Source organism: Mesoplodon densirostris, chromosome 7 (assembly GCF_025265405.1).
Source record: "Mesoplodon densirostris isolate mMesDen1 chromosome 7, mMesDen1 primary haplotype, whole genome shotgun sequence".
Classification (NCBI taxonomy): Eukaryota; Metazoa; Chordata; class Mammalia; order Artiodactyla; family Ziphiidae; genus Mesoplodon; species Mesoplodon densirostris.
Window position 1 is genome coordinate 63,394,916 of NC_082667.1, and position 17,082 is coordinate 63,411,997.

At 45.4% G+C, this 17,082-nt stretch overlaps 1 protein-coding gene across 9 annotated transcripts in view; it reads left to right on the forward strand.

The window, feature by feature from the left end:
• LOC132493189 (synaptotagmin-9) overlaps positions 1–17,082 on the forward strand; it is a 391,713-nt gene that overhangs the window by 336,627 nt on the left and 38,004 nt on the right. For all 9 annotated transcript variants that reach the window (XM_060103488.1, XM_060103490.1, XM_060103489.1 and 6 more), the window contains 2 exons: positions 4,531–4,662; positions 16,961–17,053. In XM_060103488.1, the coding sequence (XP_059959471.1) occupies positions 4,531–4,662; positions 16,961–17,053 (225 nt within the window). The remainder of the gene's footprint in view (positions 1–4,530; positions 4,663–16,960; positions 17,054–17,082) is intronic.

Sequence of the window (17,082 nt, forward strand, 5' to 3'; positions counted from 1 at the left end):
TGATAGGGATTGCATTGAATCTGTAGATTGCTTTGGGTAGTAGAGTCATTTTCACAATGTTGATTCTTCCAATCCATGAATGTGGTATACCTCTCCATCTGTCTGTATCATCTTTAATTTCTTTCATCAGTGTCTTATAATTTTCTGCATACAGGTCTTTTGTCTCCTTAGGTAGGTTTATTCCTAGATATTTTATTCTTTTTGTTGCAGTGGTAAATGGGAGTGTTTTCTTGATTTCACTTTCAGATTTTTCATCATTAGTGTATAGGAATGCCAGAGATTTCTGTGCATTAATTTTGTATCCTGCTACTTTACCAAATTCATTGATTAGCTCTAGTAGTTTTCTGGTAGCATCTTTAGGATTCTCTATGTATAGTATCATGTCATCTGCAAACAGTGACAGCTTTACTTCTTCTTTTCCAATTTGGATTCCTTTTATTTCCTTTTCTTCTCTGATTGCTGTGGCTAAAACTTCCAAAACTATGTTGAATAAGAGTGGTGAGAGTGGGCAACCTTGTCTTGTTCCTGACCTTAGTGGAAATGATTTCAGTTTTTCACCATTGAGGACGATGTTGGTTGTGGGTTTGTCATATATGGCCTTTATTATGTTGAGGAAAGTTCCCTCTATGCCTACTTTCTGCAGGGTTTTTATCATAAATGGGTATTGAATTTTGTCAAAAGCTTTCTCTGCATCTATTGAGATGATCATATGGTTTTTCTCCTTCAATTTGTTAATATGGTGTATCATGTTGATTGATTTGCGTATATTGAAGAATCCTTGCATTCCTGGAATAAACCCCACTTGATCATGGTGTATGATCCTTTTAATGTGCTGTCGGATTCTGTTTGCTAGTATTTTGTTGAGGATTTTTGCATCTATGTTCATCAGTGATATTGGCCTGTAGTTTTCTTTCCTTGTGACATCCTTGTCTGGTTTTGGTATCAAGGTGATGGTGGCCTCGTAGAATGAGTTTTAAGAGTGTTCCTCCCTCTGCTATATTTTGGAAGAGTTTGAGAAGGATGGGTGTTAGCTCTTCTCTAAATGTTTGATAGAATTCGCCTGTGAAGCCATCTGGTCCTGGGCTTTTGTTTGTTGGAAGATTTTTTATCACAGTTTCAATTTCAGTGCTTGTGATTGGTCTGTTCATATTTTCTATTTCTTCCTGATTCTGTCTTGGCAGGTTGTGCATTTTTAAGAATTTGTCAATTTCTTCCAGGTTGTCCATTTTATTGGCATAGAGTTGCTTGTAGTAACCTCTCATGATCTTTTGTATTTCTGCAGTGTCAGTTGTTACTTCTCCTTTTTCATTTCTAATTCTACTGATTTGAGTCTTCTCCCTTTTTTTCTTGATGAGTCTGGCTAATGGTTTATCAATTTTGTTTATCTTCTCAATGAACCAGACTTTAGTTTTATCGATCTTTGCTATCGTTTCCTTCATTTCTTTTTCATTTATTTCTGATCAGATTTTTATGATTTCTTTCCTTCTGCTAACTTTGGGGTGTTTTTGTTCTTCTTTCTCTAATTGCTTTAGGTTCAAGGTTAGGATGTTTATTTGTGATGTTTCCTGTTTCTTAAGGTGGGATTGTATTGCTATAAACTTCCCTCTTAGAACTGCTTTTGCTGCATCCCATAGGTTTTGGGTCATCGTGTCTCCATTGTCATTTGTTTCTAGGTATTTTCTGATTTCCTCTTTGATTTCTTCAGTGATCACTTCGTTGTTAAGTAGTGCATTGTTTAGCCTCCATGTGTTTGTATTTTTTACAGATCTTTTCCTGTAATTGATAACTAGTCTCGTAGCGTTATGGTCAGAAAAGATACTTGATACAATTTCAATTTTCTTATATTTACCAAGGCTTGGTTTGTGACCCAAGATATGATCTATCCTGGAGAATGTTCCATGAGCACTTGAGAAAAATGTGTATTCTGTTGTTTTTGGATGGAATGTCCTATAAATATCAGTTAAGTCCATCTTGTTTAATGTATCATTTAAAGCTTGTGCTTCCTTATTTATTTTCATTTTGAATGATCTGTCCATTGGTGAAAGTGGGGTGTTAAAGTCACCTACTATGAATGTGTTACTGTCAATTTCCCCTTTTATGGCTGTTAGTATTCCCCTTTTATGGCTGTTAGTATTTGCCTTATGTATTGAGGTGCTCCTATGTTGGGTGCATAAATATTTACAATTGTTATATCTTCTTCTTGGATCGATCCCTTGATCATTATGTAGTGTCCTTCTTTGTCTCTTCTAATAGTCTTTATTTTAAAGTCTATTTTGTCTTATATGAGAATTGCTACTCCAGCTTTCTTTTGGTTTCCATTTGCATAGAATATCTTTTTCCATCCCCTCACTTTCAGTCTGTATGTGTCTCTAGGTCTGAAGTGGGTCTCTTGTAGACAGCATATATATGGGTCTTGTTTTTGTATCCATTCAGCCAATCTGTGTCTTTTGGTGGGAGCATTTAGTCCATTTACATTTAAGGTAATTATCAATATGTATGTTCCTATTCCCATTTTCTTAATTGTTTTAGGTTCGTTATTGTAGGTCTTTTCCTTCTGTTGTGTTTCTTGCCTAGAGAAGTTCCTTTAGCATTTGTTGTAAAGCTGGTTTGGTGATGCTGAACTCTCTCAGCTTTTGCTTGTCTGTAAACATTTTAATTTCTCCATCAAATCTGAATGAGATCCTTGCTGGGTAGAGTAATCTTGGTTGCAGTTTTTTCTCCTTCATCACTTTAAATATGTCCTGCCAGTCCCTTCTGGCTTGCAGAGTTTCTGCTGAAAGATCAGCTGTCAACCTTATGGGGATTCCCTTGTGTGTTATTTGTTGTTTTTCCCTTGCTGCTTTTAATATGTTTTCTTTGTATTTAATTTTTGACAGTTGGATTAATATGTGTCTTGGTGTATTTCTCCTTGGATTTATCCTGTATGGGACTCTCTGTGCCTCCTGGACTTAATTAACTATTTCCTTTCCCATATTAGGGAAGTTTTCAACTATAATCTCTTCTAATATTTTCTCAGTCCCTTTCTTTTTCTCTTCTTCTTCTGAAACCCCTATAATTCGAAAGTTGGTGCGTTTAATGTTGTCCCAGAGGTCTCTGAGACTGTCCTCAGTTCTTTTCATTCTTTTTTCTTTCTTCTGCTCTGCAGTAGTTATTTCCAGTATTTTATCTTCCACGTCACTTATCCGTTCTTCTGCCTCAGTTATTCTGCTATTGATCCCTTCTAGAGTATTTTTAATTTCATTTATTGTGTTTCTAATCATTGCTTGATTCATCTTTAGTTCTTCTAGGGCCTTGTTAACTGTTTCTTGCATTTTGTCTGTTCTATTTCCAAGATTTTGGATCATCTTTACTATCATTATTCTGAATTCTTTTTCAGGTAGACTGCCTATTTCCTCTTCATTTGTTAGGTCTGGTGGGTTTTTATCTTGCTCCTTCTCCTGCTGTGTGTTTTTCTGTCTTCTCATTTTGCTTACCTTACTGTGTTTGGGGTCTCCTTTTTGCAGGCTGCAGGTTCGTAGTTCCCGTTGTTTTTGGTGTCTGTCCCCAGTGGCTAAGGTTGGTTCAGTGGGTTGTGTTGGCTTCCTGGTGGAGGGGACTAGTGCCTGTGTTCTGGTGGATGAGGCTGGATCTTGTCTTTCTGGTGGGCAGGTCCACGTCTGGTGGTGTGTTTTGGGGGTGTCTGTGGACTTTTTATGATTTTAGGCAGCCTCTCTGCTAATGGGTGGCATTGTGTTCCTGTCTTGCTAGTTGTTTGGCATAGGGTGTCCAGCACTGTAGCTTGCTGGACATTGAGTGAAGCTGGGTGCTGGTGTTGAGATGGAGATCTCTGGAAGATTTTCGCCATTTGTTATTATGTGGAGCTGGGAGGTCTCTTGTGGACCAGTGTCCTGAAGTTGGCTCTCCCACCTCAGAGGCACAGCACTGACTCCTGGCTGCAGCACCAAGAACCTTTCATCCACACAGCTCCTCAATTTGGGATGATTTTGTTGTCTATTCATGTATTCCACAGATGCAGGGTACATCATGTTGATTGTGGAGCTTTAAGCTGCTGCTTCTGAGGCTGCTGGGAGAGATTTCCCTTTCTCCTGGGCTAAATATTGACTGAGCCCAGGAGGTGATATGGAAACTTTGGTTTTGAAAAATATAATGTTAACCTAAGCTGGTCTTTTGTTTGTTTTGGTGGAGAGGATCTGCTGCTTTACCTTAAAAATAGACATGGAGAAATTTCATTCGTTGAGCAAACCCATCCATTTTTCTCTACCTGGAAAGAATGAATAATGGTTTCTATGGACAGATGTGCTTTTTGAGAAATGTAGCTCACATTGACTCTCAGAGCACAGTGGGTAGCATCGGGCCGTGCTATCCTTGAGTGACCCAGCATTAGCCCAGGCCTGTCCCCTATAGGACTGTGGCTCAGATGTAGCGTTTTCATCGTACAATGTAGAGATTGCCTTATGTCCTATGGATGGAGGTAGGGTTGTTCTTATTGCCATGGAGGTTTATGATTTTGAGATCTGCTTTTGCCTGCAGGAGCTGCTAAGTCGTTCATCTCTTGAGACTCAGAAGCTCGATCTGATGACTGAAGTGTCTGAGCTGAAGCTCAAGCTGGTGGGCATGGAGAAGGAGCAGAGAGAGCAGGAAGAGAAGCAGAAAAAAGCAGAGGTGAGTGTGATACATCACCTTCTGGGGATACCCATACTGTCCAAAGCTCAGATCAGGGGAAGCTAGCCTAATGTGGCTTCGGGCCATCTGGTCAACCCCAAGCCTGGCAGCCACTGGGTGCCAGAAACATCTATGCACCAGAGACACAGTGATCTGTTAATACCAAGTTATCAGGTTTTGCTGTGGCTGCAGATTTCAGCAATGCCCAAACCACCCAGTTTTGGCTCTAAGGCTGTATCCTCCCTCAAGCTGCTGACAAGGATGGAAAGGGAAGCAGTAGTGGGGGAAGGATCAGACAAGACTTGGAGAGACCAAGATGTCTTCTGTGAGAGCCAAGATAATGACCACGTATTGGGATGAAGTCTGCTGCTCAATAAGCCAGCATCATTGTCCATGGAGTCTAGAGACATTCTTTGATGTGCATTTCACAGACCCAGATGCAACCCTTAGATTATGTGTTTCTTTCCTCATGGTTCCTATGGGTGAGCCCATGCACAGGCTTTCTCTTAGAATGTTTTCCTGTATCTCGTTTTTGTTTTTGTTTTCTCAGGCTCCATATGCCATTGACTAGTGCATGCCAGCCTCTTTTTTTGTATAAATGTTTTGGATAAATTTTAGGCTCAGAGCTCAGAACAGTATGTTTTAACCTTAGATAACCACCTCCCATGTGCCTCTACCTACAAGTTCCCTATATTTGTACACTGTGCATTGTGAGCTGTGGAAAGAATAGCCTTTAGGTTTAGGAACACCTTGGCTCAATTACTGACCTAACTGCTTAATAGTTCTTTGAACTTCAGCAAGTTAACTACTTAATCTCTCTGACCTTCAATTTCTTTATCTGTAAAATCGGTAACTGTGTGATAAAGTCGAAAAAACAGTCACAAAAGCTAAGTCTCTATCATAGGATCTGGCATCCTCTCTTCTAACAGGCCTCTCTAAAATCTAAAGGTGGATATTGTTCCTTTCAATTAAGCGCCAACACCATCATGCCCAGAAACCTGGCACATTTCTGTGCTTACTGGGTAAACATTGGTGATTGAGACACTTCTAATATGTGGGGCATATTCCTTGCATTGCTTCTGAGAACATGCTCATTAGTAAGAAGTATAGTTGCCAAAAGAAAATTTATCTCCATTAAGCTGAGGACAATATCTTCTAGTGATTAAGAATGCAGGCTTTTGAATCAGACCTCTTGGCTGGAATCCAAACTCAGCTACTCAGTAGGTTTGTGATCTTAGGCAAGTAATTTAACCTCCCAAACCTCTGTTTCTTCTTCTGTAAAATGGAGATAGTAATAATTCCTACTTGCTCAGTTGTTCCGAGGAAGGAATGAGATAATGTATATGTGTAGTCCTTAGCATAGTGCTGGATAACTAGCTTTTATCAACTACTGATTGTGTTTTTAAACATGCCAGAAATGTAAATGCAGACCTAGCTACATTATTGACTTCCTGCTAAGTTCACACAGACTCAAAGCTTATCTGTGTGAAGTGTTAGTTAAATAGACTGTGCTTCTTAAATGTTCAGGGAGAAGCAATTAGATTTTCTACAGGTTTAGAATTATTTTACCAATGTTTCAGAATGTGTGATCACATGGGGATATACATTCAGGCCTGGGGGCAGAATTGAATAAATTCTGTACGAAGGCTTAGAGTGGTAGAGACAACTCAAAACCAAGGGAGGGAGGGAGGGAGGGGGACAAGGAAAAGAAAGAAAGGAAAGAGTGGGAGGGTTATTAGGTCACACAACTGGAATAGTCTAGGGTTTAAAAAGCTGATATCACTAGGTCCAGCTGGCTTTACCATGTCATTAGAAATCAGGCTTAGTGTCTCATTTGGTTCTGTTTTAGCCTTATTCTCGGGAAGGCTCTCTGTATGTGGTGACAAAGACGGCCATCAGCAGCTTTAGATCCTACTAGCCTGGCAACCTCTGCAGAGAAAGAGATTCTGTCTCTCTCAAAGATTCCAGTAAAACCCCAGGATTGCATATCAGTGGGCCAATTTGGGTCACGTGCCGTTTTCTGAACCAGTCACTGTAGGGGACATGGGCCCACGCATGGGTGTGTGTGAGCCTGAGAGTCAGTCCATGGTGGCAGAATGCTGAGTTAGTACCGAGCTGGAGCAGCTCAGTTCCTTTCTAGGGAAGGAAAGGGAGCTCCCACTTCTGGGCCAAGCACAGCTAAGGCAGTCATTCTACTGTTTGCTTTATTTTTTCTTTTCCAAAGGGTTATCTTTCAATCCGAATTTTTGTTTTTGTTTTTGTTTTCCATTAGACTATGCTGCGTGAGGCAGCGTAGACCCTGAGCTGCTGGCCTCGGTCCTACCCGATAACAGCCCTTCCCAGTTGCTAGTACAAACATTAGGTTTCCATGTGGAGGACTTTTTCAGGCTGTTCAAACTTGTGATAATCAGGGAACAACAGCCATATGACCTGAAGCAACATTCTCATTCTTGTCATTAAACATAATCTTTACTGGTATGCTCAGACTCTCTACCACTGTTTGTAGCTATCTGAAACCCCCGAGGCTTAGAACCATGGAGAGGGCTGCTTAAACTGCACTATTGTCACGTGCGTGGTGGAGCTGTTTGTTTGTTTAATTTATTTATTTATTTATTTCGGGCCTCTCACTGTTGTGGCCTCTCCCCTTGCGGAGCACAGGCTCCCGATGCACAGGCTCAGCGACCATGGCCCACGGGCCCAGCCGCTCCACGGCACGCGTGATCCTCCCAGACCGGGGCACGAACCCGTGACCCCTGCATTGGCAGGCGGACTCTCAACCACTGCGCCACCAGGGAAGCCCAGAGCTGTTTATTTTGAGGGAGGCGTTTGGCTACCTGGGGTCATCAAGGTTGTAGTTGTATGAATAAAGGGAATGTTGCTTCCCATCCTACACTGCTGCTGTTTTTCCGGTGAATGTGCTTAGCCTAAAGCCTGATTGCTTGTGGTTTAAAAGAGGCAGGACTTTTTTGAGGTAGCCAGATCTGAAATAAACTTTCTCTGTGTAGCTCAAGCTTTATCCTAAGCAGGTATCCTGCTGCCCTGTAGTCAGCTGTGGAAGTGATTACAAATGTTTGTCTATAAACCCAAGGACTTTGAGGTGTAGGTTTCTTGTTAAATGGAGACAATCCTGATAGCCAGCCTCTCTCAGGAGTCAGTGGTGACCCTTCTGAGATGTGGGTGAATACTGGATTTCCTGTTTACTGTACCTTTTCTCCTGAGCCTTTTGCAGTGGTTCTGGGTCATTTCAGGAGACCCAAGATTGGACCAATTAGGTTTACTCCTGAAAAGCAGGACTGCAGGAAAAGTGACCAACATGGAAAGTAAATACCACAGTTAGGAGGATGGCACATGAAAGAAGGAGATCCAGAGGCAAAGGAAAACCTCGGGGTGGCCCACCTATCAAAGGCATGTCCCTTGGACAGATTTTCCTTGGAGAAGGGCATCTGGCTTCCCTAAGCACTGGGGATGCAGGGAGGCCTGCATCTGGATCCCTTTGCGAGATCCAAAGGGTTCTGCGTGTAGTAGCAGAGCAGCCTTTCTAGAGGGGAACAGGGATCCAGCATGTGCTTGGAAATGATGTCAGCCCAATTGATAAGGGATATACATGAGCCTGAAGAGAACTGGAAACGACCTCTAGGATTTCCTGGCAGAAAATGGAATGTCTTACAGCACAGGTGTCCTGCTTCCTTTCTTGCTATGGGTGGGACCTTGGAAGGGAGGGATTCTGATTTCTGAACTGTTGCAATGGGAGTGATGAACCTGGAGTACAGAGCAAAGGCTGGGAAGATTGTGTTTGCTCAGAGAAGAGCTGGCCTGACTTAGGAGAGTTTTATTATTCTTGTTTTTATTTTATTTACTCATTTTTGTTTGTATAGGAAATATACTCCAACAATTCAGAAATCAAGAGTTCAAAAAGGTATATGCAGCAAAACCTCTCCTTCCCCAGCCAGCAGTCAGACACCAATGTTGTCAGTTTGTTTTGTATCCTTCAGAGTTATCTTATGCATGGACAAGCAAATTTATATGGATAAATTCTTTCCCTCATATTTACACAGATACACATTATTCTAGACCTTTCTTTTTTTTAACTGAGCAGTCATAGAGCTTGTTTCATATCAAGTACATTAAAAAAAACCTTTCTCATTCATGTTTATGTTTACATATTATTTTACGCTCTGACTATGCCCTCATTTATTCAACCAGTTCTCTCTTGGGTGGACATTTAAGTTGTTTCCAAGTGTTTGCCCTTACAAATAATGCTATTGTTAATAAATTTGTAAACGTGTGAGGATATTGAAGTGGAATTGAAGGCTCAAAGGGTACAACGCACTTGACATTTTGACAGATGTGGAGGTGGTATTCCCACCTGCTATGTGTCAGAGTGCCAGGACAGTATTAAACTGAGCATGAAGGAAGCGGGAGAGAAACAACTAAGTAAAATTGTGAACAAGTTTAACAGGTAGGATGGGGTGGGAAAGACTATGATTATGGGAAGTGCCCAGTAGTTAGTTTCACATAGAAAAGAACCATAAAACAAACAAACAAAAACTTTGACGGTTGGCAAAGCAAGAGTAATAAAGTGAGTTGAGATTGCACAACAGGGATTAGAACCTCATAAATGTCACCTGGACTTCATGATGTGGGACCCAAGATTGAAAACACCGCTACAAAAGGCTCTGCCCTATGGGAGAGAAAAGACCTATTAAGAGAGGAGAGGGGCTAGCCCTGGAAATAAAGGATTTTAAAAGTAAGTGGAAGTGCCAAGCCTGAGGCTGGACATACTGGAAAACAGTACCTCTACGTGGATAGGGAGTTTAGAGGAGAGTGTTCCAGAAGAGCTGGGGCGTGGATAAATGGTCACATGGAGCAGAGGAGGAAAGTAGATGTGCTCCTGATACAGATCCCCAGACTGATGGAGGCAGACAGAGGGCAGTAATGAAGGGAGCAGCAATTTGGATGGCTCTTAAAAAGCTCCTCCACGGGGCTTCCCTGGTGGCGCAGTGGTTGAGAGTCCGCCTGCCGATGTAGGGGACACGGGTTCGTGCCCTAGTCCAGGAAGATCCCACGTGCCGCGGAGCAACTAGGTCCGTGAGCCATGGCCGCTGAGCCTGCGCGTCTGGAGCCTGTGTTCCGCAACGGGAGAGGCTGCGATAGTGAGGCCCGCGCACCGCGATGAAGAGTGGCCCCTGCTCGCCACAACTAGAGAAAGCCCTTGCACAGAAACGAAGACCCAACACAGCCAAAATAAATAAATGAATTAATAAATAAACTCCTACCCCCAACATCTAAAAAAAAAAAAAAAGCTCCTCTAGCTCAACACCTAGGTATTGAAAGGTTGGTTTTTGTTTTTGCCTTCCACCGCCCCCCACCCCCCTGCCATTTATAGTTTCTGCTCTGAATGTAGACGAAAAAACCAGGAAAACTGCCACTCTGACTCTAATGCTGAAGCAAAGCTAGAAACTAGTTTATGAAGTGAAAGTGATGGGTATCTTGAGAGAGTGGCCACTGTTATTTTGAGAGTTCATGACGGGGAGGGAGGGGAGAACGCGGCACAGACAGACGTGCACTGTGGACCTTGGAAATCATACCTTTGAAAGTTCAGAAATAGAAGAGATGACCCAAGGATATTGAACTACATAAAAATATACTTATTTCTGACTGTGTAACCTCACAAATAATACACGAATCAAAAGGAAAAGGTAGAGGTACCTTGAGAGGAACCAGTTTTCAAAGGGGCTTGTACAAAAGGTAGAAAGGACAGAGAAAAGTGCACCTGCACGAACAGCATCAGGAAGATCAAACCCCACTGAAAGGGACAGTTCAGAGGACAATAGGAAGATTTTCCTTTAAAGTTCTCAATAAGAAGATCAAAGAAAGAATGGGCTTGGTTCCACTGATGCCTCTGACAGGTGCACAGAACTTAGGACAGCAGTCCCCAGGCTGCTTGTTTATAAGTGAATTTTAAGGAATCGGAGAAATCAAGTGAGTTGCTGAAAAACTGGAAGTAACCATTTTCTTCTTCTCCTCCTCCTCCTCCTCCTTCTCTTTTCAAAACGGCAAAGAAAGTTAGAAGGGTTCTATAAAATTCAGTCTATTGAGTTTGAGGTCAACCCTATGATGGTTTGTGAGAAGCCAGAAGACAAAGTAGGGATCTGTGTCCATTAAGAGTAAGTTACGTCTGATTGGCCTCACTGGTTTGGCCAGGAGTGCATCTTGTAGTGGTAGGCTATGTAAACCCTCACTTCAGTGAGGCACTGCGAAAGCATTGCTTGGGATAGTCTTGTGGATAAGATAGAGGAATGTAGGATGAACGCTAAAATAGGCATATTGGTACCCAAGTAATAATGAATAATACCTTAAGACTACCTCTAGGAAGATTTTTTTTTGTAGAGGGTCATGTCATCTGCCTTTAGTCCTCCTGCCTGGTGTGCATTTTTAGTCCATAATTTGGCTGCTGATATAGAAGGCCTTCAAGTTGTGATGACAGGAAGCCAAAGAAAAACTAAATGGATCAGTTGACATTGGGATTCATGAAGACCTACACAGACTGGAGCGATCCATAAGTTGGCAGGAAAAGAGTAAAAGAGAGGCCAGGAGAAGCTGAGTAGTGCAGAGCTGCCGAAGCTAAGGAGTAAAACGAGGGAGCCACGCAGCTTGAGGACAGAGGATGCGTGTGTGGATCTGACCACGAGAAGGGTGCTGACCCCTTGTGTGGTGGAGACAGAGCTCGAGCTCATCTGCCTGGAGGGGGGGGTGGGGATGAGGTGATGAAAATCAGGGTCAGCGGGTCTAGACCCCTCACTTTGCGAGAGACAACAATGAAGGGAACAGGATAAGAGTGAGGGCCGTGACGTTCTTGAAACTTACATAAGAGAGAGAAGAGCAGGTGTGAAGACCGGCAGGGCCAGTGACCAGGAGAGACTAAAGGTTCTGGAAGAGTGGCCAGTAAGGGAAGCATGCTGGAGGGTGCAGGGCCACTGGGCTTTTGTTGTCAATGATCAACGTCACATGGGCCTTAACTGTGTTGCATGAACTTGAGGTGTTTTCTGTTGCTCTCCCAGTTTCTCTCCTTCATTTCTTATGGATCAAACACTTGGTGGCAAAAGGAGAAGCAGTGGGGAAAGTGAACTCACATTTATCGAAGGCCTCCGTGTGCCAGGGCATCATGTGAGGTGTTTACCAAAGTCAGATGAGCAGGTAAAGCCAACCCTCTGACAACTGACTCTGGGGGAAGACAGCGTGGGTCTGTCGCTGGGCTAACTCAGGTGAGCTAGCTCCAGGAGAGAGTGGCTGGGAGGCCAGGAGCCCGCTTATGACAGCGATGCCCGCATCTGCAGCTCTCCGAGTTCAAGTGGCACCGCTGGAGGGAAAGCAGGCTGGTGTAGGGGCCCTAGCAGTGCCCTCTCAGACCCAAGCTGCCATCCGGACCCTCAGTTTTCCTTCTACATTGGAAAAAAGGGGGTCACGAAACAACAAGGTAACGGGGGAGAAGCTTTTCTTCTTTTAGAAAACACTGTTTCTATTGGGGATGGAAAACCTCTTTCTAGCCTGCCTGGACAGCTCTCATGGTGCCAGGGGGCAGACCTCCCAGTACCAGGTGCCAGTGCTCAGAATGTCAGTAAAGGTGGGCAGAGAGGGGCTAGACACTTTAATTGGCTGCCACCCACCCACCCTAGGCTCTGTTGGGATCTATTGCCAACTGTCTCCTTAACTCCATGCCCCTGCCCCGGCCCCATCAGCTGCCCGCAGTCTTCCCCAGGCTCTTGGGTTTCTTGTTGACATGAGTGGCACCACCCTCCACCCTGCCAGCCAGGCCCATGACTCATCATCTCCTTTACTTCCCCACACAGGCAAGTGATCTAGAATGCGCCTACTTCACATCACTTAGACTCGTCCCATCTCTTTGTCTCGACCCAGGCAGAATTAGTCGCTCACCACTCCCTGGAAACCCCATAGTCTTATTGGTGTAGCACTTACAGCCTGTTGTGATTGTTATTTGTGTGTTTCTCCTCACTCACCTGCGAGCACCATTGCTTACTGTGGCCTTGGGTCTCTGCGGAGGGAGTGACGCTAGATGTCTGTGGAGTAGATAAAGGAAAGCCCAGCAGAGCTGCTAGTGCAAGGGATTCAGAACTGAGTAGATATGGATTCCAAGGGTTGCAGTTATTCTCCAAAGTTGCCATAAAAGGCCAAAATGTTCTTGAGGCTACAGAGGAGTCAGGTCTGGTGTCGGGTGTGAGGGAGCATTTAGGGTTGGGGACATAGTAGCGTGCATGAGCGTGTTGTGCGCCATGTGTCCCCTGTGCACGGGGGTTGGCATGTTTGGGGAAGGCGTTGGCGAGTGTAGAAGGGGTGCGTCCGTATGTGATCCCATCTCTGCTCTTGCTAGACTCTGCGCCTCAGACGCTGTCATGCAAGGACGGCCCCCAGTATGGCACGAGGGCCATACTGCAGACAGGCCCACGGATGGGGCAGGTCAGGGAAAATGCCACGTCTTTTGGTTCCTGTGAAGAGAGCGTATGGTCACAGACAGCGAGCGCTGTGTGCCCCCTGCCGTACACTTCCATCCTTCTGTTCTGCTCTCCTAAGGAGTTCCATGTCTGAGTGCTCACTGACCCTGCGTGCTTTTCTTCTCCTCTCTCTTCCTTCCTACAGTCGGTTCTGAATGTGATCGGAGAGCTGCAGCAGCAGATGTGTAGGCTGCAGCTGGACATCCACAGGCAGATTCAAGAGCGCCTCGCACTCAGTAGGGACCACCCTGAGGAGGTGGCAGCCGGCGACGGTGCGGCCCGGCCCCAGCCCTGCGGCCAGGAGTGTGCCCGTTGGGAGGGGTCACCTGTAGGAACCGCACATAAGTATATCGGAGCATGCGTGTGTGGGGCATCTCACTGGCGATGGGGCTGGGGCTTCTCCTACCCGCAACAGTGTGCGCTGGCTTAACATGGATCCGTGGTCACCTCTGGGCAGAGCTTGGGACTTACTCCCCTCGGGATGTGAGCTGAGCTCCGTGACCCTCACCGAGCAGGGTCTGAGCTGGCGAGGCCAACCCTCTGACCGGTGGTGGTACTCATCTCCCTCAGGGCTGGGAATGAGCTGTGTCAGGTACCCTGAGTGATGGGGCGTTGGTGTAAAAGCAAGCTTCGGGTCCCCTTCCCAGGTACGACTCAGACACTGATTCTCCCTCCTGGGCTGGGAGATTAAACAGAGTTTCAGCTCACATGATTTTTTTTTTTTAATTTACGAAAAAAATAGCATCATAAAATAATCCTCTCAAGTTTATTTTTAAAGAGGTTTATCCCCAGTGAGAAAATAGAACACAGGTGTCCATATGCTGTGACAACTGTCATTATCTAAATTTCCAGGAAAAGTTCTCCCGTGTAATCACATTTGAGGGATTTCATGACCTGTGGGCCCTATGGGGTGTATCTGCCTGGGATTCTGGACTTGGCCCCTTGCGCTGGTGTCACCAGGTCCTTTGTGATGGTAGCTACACAGAGATGAGCCTGTGCCTCCAAGGCCTGCTATCGAAGAGGACTTGGAAGCCCAAGGGAAAGTCAAGGGCATAGTAGCCATGTCTGTAGGAAGTTGCCATGATCCATACTCAACTATGGGACATGTTGAAAATCTCCACCCAGACTTGGGCATGAGGGGAGGGGCCCTCAGTGGGGAAAAAATTGAGAGTCAAGATGTAGGTGTAGATTTGGAAAGGGAAGCTCTGAGAGGGGTGCTGGGCATGCCCCATGGTGAGTGGGTTACCCCAGAAAGACTTGTATAAGAAGTTACACTGTGCACCAGTGTTTATGGCCCACGATGGGCAACAAATAGCTTAGAAGGAAGAGGATGCGCCAAAGAGGTCATAGAGCCTGGAGATCATCATGCTCTGTGTCCCCACAGTGGCAGCTCCTCAGCAGTAACCTGCACACTTTCAGTTCTGCCATCAGCAGGCCTGGCGTCCCCTCAGGCAGGGCCAGAAATGTTCTCAGAAAATGATCTTGGATCTGCTACAAGTCACAACAGGCCTTAAAGTCTAATGTTGCGGATCACAGAGGCAATAATCTTAGCTTGGAAGATAGGTTTCTAAAAGGGCACCAACAAATGTTCACCTCAGTTATAAGAAAATCTTAGTGAATATCCCTGCAAAATGCAAGTGTAAGCAATGTAACTTTCTGGTGGATTGTCTCAGGATGCAAAGGCCAGTTAAATGATGGCTTGAATTGCAAGTGTTCGTTCATCGAGAAATAATGCATACCTAACTATGTGCCAGAGGTTAGCAAAGCTCACGGAGTTCACAGTATAGGAGGAGAACTAGCCATCAGCAATCACACCAGTAACTGTTTAATTGCAAATGATATAAGAGATTATACAGATGCCACAAGAGAGTATAGCAGAGGGACCTGATGAAGTGTAGAGGTTGGAATAGCTTTGCTCACGGCGGCCTGAAGGATGGGCAGGGGTTACCCTGGCAGAAAGTTCCAGACAGAGGGAGAGGCGTGTGTGAGGGCCCAAGTCAGAAAGAGGAACTAAAAAGTATCCAGCATGGCTGGAGCATAGCTGGGGAGAGACGGTAGTCCAGGAGGCAGGCAGGGTGCTGGTTTAGGCCGGGCTGTACTGGCCGTGGGTTAAAGTTCGTGAACTTTGAGGAGCAGGGAAGGGCCAGGATCAGATTTGTGCTTTAATTGTATTGTTCCCCTGGATGCCATGGGGGTCGATGGCTTCAAGAAGGGCAAGTTGACAGAAGACCAACCAGTGGAGAGGCTGTCCAGGCTCTCAGCAGTAACTGCTAGTGATGGTAGAGTTGAGATAAAAGAGAGATTCAGGTGATTTCCTTGAACGTAGAATTTAGAAGGCTTGGGGATGTTACGTATGTGGGGGGAAGACAGAAGGAGGTGCCAAGGATGGAGCCCAGGTTTCTGGCACAGGATGGAGACGCCATTTAGGGAGACAGGGATGTCTACGAGGGGGAATTAAGGGTTACACTTGGGTCATGACAGTCGTAAGATGCCTCTGTGCCATCCATGTGGAGATGTTGTGGGAAGTTTGTTATGTAAATCTGGAGTTCAGAAGGTCTACGGAAGTACTCACTTTTATGCTAATTTTTCTGGTAGAAACCAGTCAGCAGGACCATTTGTCCATTAAAGGAACCTAGGTTTGGGATAAGGGTGCTCAGCGGTGTCTATACTAAAAGGGGTACTTTAGAAAGCAGGGGCGCTGGGGTCAGAAGATACAGCCCTGATTTCCAGCTCCACCATCGGCAAGTTGTTTAAATGTCACTTCCCCACTCAGCAACCTTCAGAGGCTCCCTACTGTCTAAAGAATGGCATCAGATCTCCTCATATTCTCATCCAAAAGCCTTTACAGTAAGGCCCCACCTTATCTTCCCGGTCTCGTTTCCCACTGAATGCTGCCCGTCCTCTGCTCCAGCCCAGCAGGCTGTCTGCCCTCTCCCTGGACGCCTCCTCCCTCCCTCCTTTCTTCAAGCCAACTCCTCCTCTGAACTGGAACACCCAGACTCGCGTCTGCATTTCACGCTTAGCATTTGTCTTTTTTTTTTTTTTTTTTTTTTTGCCGTACGCGGGCCTCTCACTGTTGTGGCCTCTCCCGTTGCGGAGCACAGGCTCCGGACGCACAGGCTCAGCGGCTATGGCTCACGGGCCCAGCCGCTCTGCAGCATGTGGGATCTTCCCGGACCGGGGCACGAACCCGTGTTCCCTGCATCGGCAGGCGGACTCTCAACCACTGCGCCACCAGGGGAGCCCAACATTTGTCCTTTTAGCGTATTGTTTCTATCCTCCTGGCTGGCTGTCACTTCCTCTGTGAAGCCTTGCAGGAACACTGACCTCCTCCCCTGGGTTCCTCGTCCCCCAGCACAGACAGACGCTCCCAATTAGCCTGCTTCCTGCTACTTTGTCTGTAACAAGCTGCCTCATTTCTGCATCTCTTGTTTCTCTTGCTCCCAAATCCTACCTGTCCTTCCCCCTACACATACGTGCATGATTTGGGCACACCCTGTGGGGAATACACATGTCAGAAAGGAGCAGGGAGAACAAGTTCTGAAAAGAAGAAGAAAGTTTTTTCTTCCTTTTGTCTGGAACTCCCTGGCCTTTGTTTTGTAATGAGCGCATAGCTTTTCCTGAAACAAGGACCGTGTTTAAAGATTGGAGCCAGCCACAGCGTGGAGCCTGATGCGGTCGCTCCTGCCTTGGTATCCACTGTGCATGTGCTTACCCAGGGTTGTAGATTCCAGGAGCATCCTCCTCTTTAACCATCAGAACTCTGTCTTTCTTCCTCACCCCTCTAGGAGTTACTGCAGGAGCTCCGGCACCTCAAAATCAAGGTGGAAGAGTTGGAAAATGAACGGAACCAGTATGAATGGAAACTGAAGGCCACCAAGGTAAAAGGCAGTTCTGATGTTTATGGAGA